The sequence below is a fragment of the Dermacentor silvarum genome, chromosome 6, assembly GCF_013339745.2.
Source record: "Dermacentor silvarum isolate Dsil-2018 chromosome 6, BIME_Dsil_1.4, whole genome shotgun sequence".
NCBI classification, from domain to species: Eukaryota; Metazoa; Arthropoda; class Arachnida; order Ixodida; family Ixodidae; genus Dermacentor; species Dermacentor silvarum.
The window spans coordinates 73,774,887-73,782,641 of record NC_051159.1 but is presented as its reverse complement, the minus strand read 5'-3'; the positions used below and the strand labels follow the sequence as shown (position 1 = coordinate 73,782,641).

General features: G+C 42.5%; 2 protein-coding genes across 2 annotated transcripts in view; both read left to right on the top strand.

Moving 5' to 3' along the window:
- LOC119455588 (CRISP/Allergen/PR-1-like) overlaps nt 1-180 on the top strand; it is a 25,127-nt gene extending 24,947 nt beyond the window's left edge. Inside the window, exon 9 of the mRNA XM_049669040.1 lies at nt 119-180. Within this exon, the coding sequence (XP_049524997.1) occupies nt 119-180 (62 nt within the window). The remainder of the gene's footprint in view (nt 1-118) is intronic.
- Nucleotides 181-2,430: 2,250 nt separating this feature from the next.
- LOC119455062 (uncharacterized) lies at nt 2,431-7,512 on the top strand. Its single transcript, XM_037716563.2, has 5 exons — nt 2,431-2,751; nt 3,207-3,278; nt 3,860-3,967; nt 6,234-6,340; nt 7,364-7,512. Exons 1-5 carry the CDS (start codon nt 2,679-2,681, stop codon nt 7,391-7,393), a joined length of 390 nt encoding a protein of 129 aa, XP_037572491.1. The 5' UTR covers nt 2,431-2,678; the 3' UTR covers nt 7,394-7,512.
- The last annotated feature ends 243 nt before the right edge of the window (nt 7,513-7,755 follow it).

Below are 7,755 nucleotides of genomic sequence, written 5' to 3'. Positions count from 1 at the left end.
ACGCCATGAGACATTGGCTTTCATTTTTCTAAGTACTTTGCAAAGCGGTTCGTTTTTCGAAAATTACCTTGTTGTTTATTGAGTGTTTTCCTACAACACGTTAATTTCAAAATTTCAGGCTCGGCACTTGCCAATCATGTCCGTGTGTATCATTTCCCGCAAGCAGGCGCAAAAACGTGAGTAACTGCCTCATTTCACAATGATTGTCGCAGTAGGTAAGTCATGGATGAGCATTACTGCAGTTCAGGCGCGCGTGTATTGCATTTCGCACGCAAAACTGTTATATATTGTGCTATTCATCATATAAATGATACGTTGGTTACTTTCACTTACTATGTTCATGTTCGTTCCAAACTTACATGTGCTTGATCGTGCTCAATTAGATCAGACGACGTCCGTAGCAAATAACATGGCCTTAAAGCATAACGCAGACAGTAAGCGTCTTCGTTGCCAGTGGGATACAAACCTCCCTGTTTGATCTTATTTAAGCACGGAAAGGAAACAAGGGATCAGAAATGGGCTGTAACACAACGGCTCAAATGATATGCAAAACAATGAAGAATAAAGTTTAGCTAATGAATAATACGTTGAAATCTGCGCATCGTCATCAGCCGAGCAAATGTAAAAGTTATAATGTTGCTATGGCCTCAATACATGACACGTTACCCACGATGGGGATTGACTACACAGAAGATAATAGCTTCGCACAGCAAGAACGAAAGAAACAAAAGAAAACTTGCGAGGTCTTTCACATTACGATCAGTACATGTTTCTTTTTATTGCGATAGCAATTATATAGACACTTCAACCGCATTTCTGCCGTCGCCGTCGCCGTGAGGTTCCGTATAGATAAAATCTTCGCCGCGCGCCGTATGCCCGAGCGGAAGCGTGCGGGGACGTGCGCTATCACGGAAAGCGAACGCACTCAATCTCCCACGCGCAAGCAAGGAAGCGGGAAGCCATCGCCGGAGGGAGCGGGGGGGGGGGGGGGGGGGGGGGCGTACGTCTTCTCTGCCAACAACCGCGCTCGTCGCTCGCCCGCACCGTCTCTTATCTCCACACAGCTCTGACATTTATGCACTGTGCATTCGCCGCTCAGTTTCTGTTGAAGCGTAGACCGCACGTACCTTTGCCCGCTGCAGCGTATGGGCTTGCTGCCAGCGTTTTGACAGTCGTGGTCTGCAGTCATTCAGTGTGATCTATTTATGTTTGTTTGTGCGCGCTCACACCACGCTTGTTCATTCAGTTAGTAATAGTCGGGCCACATTTTCCAACGCACGCTACACATGTAATGCTGCCCGGATCGGCAGTGCAGCGCTACAGGTGTGTCCCTTCGCACGCGCTGCCCACGGGAAGCGCTTCTCATCAACACCACCGTTTCACACGCGCCTTCTCGTGGTCATCGAGTCTCTCTTCATGTCGGTCTACTTACGCCGCAGCACACCTGCTTACTTAATCAGCTCATGTTTACTACAATTCGTATTGCTACCAAAGCCGCTCACCTTACTTCGTATGACATTGCTGTGTTGCTATCACATTCATTGCTTCGCCCTTAGGGTGAAACTGTGACATTTTTTCTTTGCGTTTCTGTTATCTCTAATCAGTGGAGCCCTTTTTCTTTACGAACGCGTGGTTTATGAAAACGTAACTTTCCGTTAGCTTTTGTGTGTGTGGTCGCGTCCGAGGTATCTGTGTTCACTACACGTAAGCCAGCTAGTCCAATCCAGTATTTTTCTTCACTTTCAAAAATAATTACGTTGTCACGGCTACTCAAGGCCATCACAATACTTCTGCACCTCAAGAAGTGATGAAGATGACAACAATCTTGAACTGAACTGAACGCTAAAGCTGTCCTGAAACCTATGTTTTTTGTGCTGTGAACTTTATGAGCGCCAAGCAGCTACTGCTGTGTAATCACTCCCCGTAGCAATATTATTTAATTGGGTTTTCAAATGATTGTACATAAGAATTCAGGACCGGCGTAGCATAAGCGTTGGCCTAAACGTCTCTCAGTAATCTAAATGTGCAAGTGTTATACCTCTACATGGTGACTGAGCAGCAGCAGCCGACTTCCACATCATACCTGAATGGAACAAGCGCTATAGCGCCTTCACGTAGGCAGAAATAGTTCTCACGGGACGTCTAGAGTAAGAGACGAGTCCCAGTAAAATTTATGAGGTTTTTGGAATTAGATTAATTAGAATTTCTCACAGGATGCATTGCGGGCAGAGCATCAGACGATCATGGTGTGTAGCCAAGGTGTAGAACGACTATCTGAGCCTGTAAGTTCAACACGGGAACACTTTCCACAACACGACATAATGAGCTCCATCTTCTAGCCATCTGGGACACCTGTTTATGAAAGCTGGTGTGTTCTTTTTATGCGAAGTGTGGAACTGGTTGCGTTTCATTTAAAGCGGCGACCATTGGGGAAACCGTATGACTTCCATAGAGGAACATACATGAACATGAATGAACGCACGCTTAACAATAACGCATTATTTTTTAGCTAAAAGCTGCGACCGAGGGTGTAGATAGGCAATGGATGTTAAATTTGGTGACATTGACTGCAAGCACTTATTATACTCACAGGCTCGGCCATAAACACGCTCTTTCTGTAATTCCTTTCAGAAATAATTCATACGCTCCCCGTCGCCGCCGCTTCGAACCCACCACCAATGCCTCTTCGACCAATGCAGGTTGAACCAATGCAAAGAATTCAGCAAGGGCGGTTTCCGTTGAACCCTGAGGGTGAATAATTTTTGGCAATACTATTTGCATATTTCAATATTGCATTTTAAGGCAACAGCTTCACATGAACAAAACAAGATATGGCGAATGAACAAGCACATAAGTAAACACACAACTGCAATAACCTGCTATAAGAGGGCTAGAGGTTCTCAATGCGATGACGCCCAACCGGCTTATCGCAGAGCATACGAGGAGATTAAAAATAAAGCTGAAAAACATTGACGTAGCTGCCCGGTCAAAGAAAAATAAAAATGCAATAAAAGCGTTAATGTAAATGCTCACATTTCGTAGACAGTAACGCTGTAGCCTGTACCCATTCTGTGAGAAAATATTTGGTTGATTCATTCAAATTCTTAAAAGTATTTTACAGAAAAAAAACTACGCGACTTAGGCATGAAACTCTGCTTCTAGAGACAACTTCACTTACACCTTGTTTGCCGATCATTGCGTTTCAGCGTTAAGCTGGAGGCGTGCAAATGAGCAACCCGAGCTGATGTTTGATCCGGGATTCGACACATTCGGTGGCCGTAAGTATTGGCACGCATCCTTAAAGCGGGTGTCCCAGTTTAGTGAGAGCGAATGCTTATTGATCACTTCCAAACAAGAAATGCGGTCTCCATCGAGTCACTGTTTCTAGACTTTAGCGTCATGCAGGCAAAAATGTGAAGATTTTAAGAAAAAAAAAAGCAGACTTCAAATTACTCTGTTGAGCTCAAAAATAAAGTTTATTACTTTTCTAAAGGTGATAGCTACTACAGCACGTCACGGTGACCTTAAATAGTTTCCGAAGGCACAAAAAGTTAATGCACTGCCTTTGAAAACGAGGTGTTTTCCCCGACTTTCTGGAAGTGAGTCTTCCAGTAAAAAAATTGGAAAACTAAATTGCCTTTATCTCTAGAGGATTTTACTTCGAGACCGCATGCCAAACTGGTCTTACGTTCAATGGTCGATTTTCCCCACTTCGCATGCAGTATAGGCGTGCCTCGAGTAGAGAACAATTCAGCGATTACTTTATCTCATACATTTTGTCTCATGCTAGCTATGCTGGTATCCTGATATTGATCACACTCCAATCCTGTTCCGGCTTACTTCACATTGTCTTTTACAGCTTTGCAGAGGGTCTCTAGGAGAGCAGATCTGGGGCCTCAAGAGCCGTTAAGTGCCGTCAGTGCTGAAAACTCATCCTGCAAATGCGATGAGGCAGCCATAGAACAAAGTAAGCTGCAGGCGTAATCGTTGTAGATAAGCATAAAGCAAAACTCGAAGCTCACTTCTCAGTAACTGATTAGATCCCAAAAGAAGTGTTTACCTGCTAGAGCAGCTCAAACGTACTCTAACACCCTGCATGTACGGCGAAAATGCAGGAAGATATACTTGTTCACATGTAGTTGTATTTCTTTTTCCTTTTGAGATCATACATCGTGATAACGTCTCTACTTTGCAAGATTATGAATATTTGAAAACTACAAATGGTCTCAAAACATTGAAAATATTTGTACTGGAACATTATTAGGTGTCATCGTGCCGCTCGCTGAAAGGGCTGCAATATAATTTAAGCCTGATTCATGGATTGCAATGTTCGATGTGCAGATCTTGTTGACCATAGTATAGAAAATGCGGATAATGAATGGAACTAAATAAAACAATTTACTTCCTGTCGAAATAGTCACATATCATTTTGGCACAGTGAAAGAATGTATTATATTACGCCCACTTCAATACTCATTTATCCTATTGTACAATATTTCAGAGCGCGACACTACAGTTGGTGCTTAGGACGACCTAGAAATACTGCAAGAAAGTGCTTACAATTGTTTAGAATCTTATGACAATCCACAGCAATTACTAACTCATATTTCATTCATTAAATGTAATATGCTCAAGGCAAGTAAATTAACTAGTAACTAATTGCTCCTGTACATATCTAAACGAATGTGCTACGAACTATATGTGATGCATCTGCACGACTGAGCACGCTCAAACTATGAAAGGCCCGTACTCACCTACCAAGTGTATACCCGGGCTAATAATTCGTGTGAAAACTCGCATCAACCTTGCATTTCATTTTATCCATTTAAATCAGAAAGACGAACTTTTCTGTTTCATAAGTGAACCATGTTTAGAGCTGAACTGCATTTTTGATTTCATGTACTGTATAATTTACAGACTTAATGTTTGTCAATGCATAGGCAATAGCTATAGATGTCTTACCTTCCATGGTTGTGTTGCTTTCTTTCTGAGTTTAGTGTGATATCTGCATTGTTGTAAAACGTTATGGTTATGGTATTTCTGTGCTTTTCTATATTCACTGTGTATACCAGTATGTGCTCCTATCTCTATGTAAGCTCCAAGTAACACGTTGTCAAACAGCCTTTTGCCAAGGGGAGGGGGGGGGGGGGGGGGGGGGGCTACGTTAGGCGTTGTAAATAACACTTTTTTCTGTTGTTGTTGTTGTTGTTGTTGTTTTTTTTGCTAAATATGACTTCATAATTTCCTCAAGTGCAGATTCTGAGTTTATCTTTACATTTCCCATAATCTAAGTAGTTGTTTGGTCCGTGCCAATGCAGGGCGCCTTGTTTCGTGGACCGTGACAACTGCTGTGTGTTCGTCAAAATATCGCATCTGTCCTCAAATATCACGAAAGGTGTTTCCAAGTATATCCTATATACAAGGTGTTCCACGTAACTTGTACTAAAATTAAAAAATATGTGAGTTCCACGTAGCCGCACAGAACCTATAGGTGATGTTGTGCCGTCGCTTGGATCAAGTCAAATTATTTTTGTATTTCGCCTAATACATAATCAGTCATTATTAATTAACTTCTCAAATATCATATTCAGAGTAAAATTGTAAAATTGTAGGCCATCAAAAATTTCCGATCCGCCTTTCTGTTGCTTTATTCTTATACATAAACATTTTTTTTTTTCCAAGCCTGAGAAAAGCCCCCGAAGGCACGCGAAATGTGCCGCACGACTAATCGCGCGGCACTCTTTTGTGTTTAGTGGGCGTTCTTTAACGTTTGGGGAAAGCATTTATGTAGCACGTATAGAGCAAAAGAAAGGTGGATCGAGAATTTTTGATGGCCTACATTTTTCGGATTGACAATTTTACTGTGATTGTAATGTTTGAGAAGTCAATTAAATAATAGTAAATAATTATGTAATTAGGCCAAATACAAAGAATAGTCCTACTTGCTCTAAGCGACGGCCAACAACATTCCCTTTTTGTCCAAATGCGTGGCCACTTGCATATTTTTTTTTAATTTTGGCCCAAGTTCCGTACGTGGGACACCCTGTATACAGAAGAACACAACCACGAGAAACTTGTAAAAGAATGCTTTGTCTTTATGAGGAAATGTCGCATGCTTGTTTTGCCAACAATTCAATCTAATTTACCTTCTCCCCGTTAAAAGGGCAAAACTTGGCACCTGCCGAGGACACCGGGCTTCAATGAGCTCTATTAATCAATTTTCACTGTTTCAGTGAGAAAAAAGCTTCTAAGCTTGATACCTAGAACACAAGAAATTGTCCCGGAAATCCAAATCAAGTGTCGGTGCCAGAAGCGAGTATCTCCGGGAACCACTTATCAGGTATGGATAATCAAATGTGTGTTGTGCTTCTACATATAAATTTTTTTAACATTTTATTTTGCGGTCTGTGTTTTGTTATCTTGCGGTCTTAGTTTCGCACTTTAATAGTAATCTTTGACGTAAGAAATTATGCATTCAACTTCGCTATTTGTTACAAAAAAAATGAAGGACGACCTATGCGCGATCTTAGAAAGAATGTACTGGCGATAATCTTTCTATATCCATGCGGCTGTGCACTACACTGCAACTGCACGAATGGCATTTGGGGCGACGCGTTCTCGTCACTTCTCTCTGTACTACGTTCACACTACGCCTTTGGACGCTTGCTCTTTATCTCCCATGTAGCCTGTAGTGTAAGTTTCGCTCTTCTTTTCTCCGCACCTGTGCACGTTGCCCTCCCCCTTGCCCTTCTGTACCGTTGCCCTCACCCTCACTCCACTTGCGCCAAAAGTAGCCAAAATACTCCAAGGTCGTCAGAGTGCATATGAATTGTTTTGTCGAAACCTTTCTCCAAGCTGTGAGGACGTCAAAATCACCGATTTATATCACGAAAACACAGAAGCCTGTAATTCAGTCGCATAATTATGCGTAATTGAGACCTGACAATCCAAGACCTATGAAATAGCCTCATCACCTCGGGAGGATTGTGTGTACCAATCGCAGAGATTTGCACCCAATTCAATTGCGGTGTGCACAATAACTGGGTCCAGCAATAGCGAGTGGGTACCTCCAATAAAAAATCAGCAGGAACAAGTTGGTGAATGCATTGATCACATTAACCTGCTAAAAATAATATAGTGCTCCGCGGTCTTTCTCGGGTTATAAGTGCAAAGAACAGCGTTTCTATGTGAAAAATGTACTGACTAAAGATAGGAGTCTTTATGTCAAAAGTAAGCATATGTACACAAGCGACTCTGATCACTGCAAGTCGGAAAGTAGTAAGTCATGGCAATGGTTTGTTGCAATGCATGAACGAGCAATTACACAAGCCGAAACTCACCATGTCCACCAAATTGTTTTCAGGTTTTGCAGCGCCAAGAGTCCAGAAACTGACACGTCAGCATCACAGTTTACGCATCACACAAAATCTGCATCAGGCATCATTAACCAGGAGGTTTTTGCCTTTCCATAAGTACACGCTCACTGGGTGCTTCCTTAATAAACAGATTATGTCCATTGCGGGCACATTGGTCCTGCGGCGACCAGCCAGGTGGAGAAGAGTAAAGAAAAGAAAAAAATGTCATACACCCGACTGTAGCACGAGGAAACGCGACTGTAGCTTACAAAGGAAACCCGGACGGGTTTCTGAGTAAGAAAGCTTCGCAATTGAAGAAAAATTCGTCTTAATCCAGGGGATCGAACCCGGGACCAACGCTTTTCCGGGGTGGTCGCTCTACCATCCGAGCTAACGTGGA

What these genes read in the sequence shown, in the direction of transcription:
- LOC119455062 (XM_037716563.2), top strand. Translation starts at nt 2,679, where the DNA reads ATGCCTCTTCGACCAATGCAGGTTGAACCAATGCAAAGAATTCAGCAA. An exon ending in GTTTCCGTTGAACCCTGAGG is followed by an intron (nt 2,752 to 3,206) that starts GTGAATAATTTT and finishes ATTGCGTTTCAG; the next exon opens with CGTTAAGCTGGAGGCGTGCA. An exon ending in CTCCGGGAACCACTTATCAG is followed by an intron (nt 6,341 to 7,363) that starts GTATGGATAATC and finishes AATTGTTTTCAG; the next exon opens with GTTTTGCAGCGCCAAGAGTC.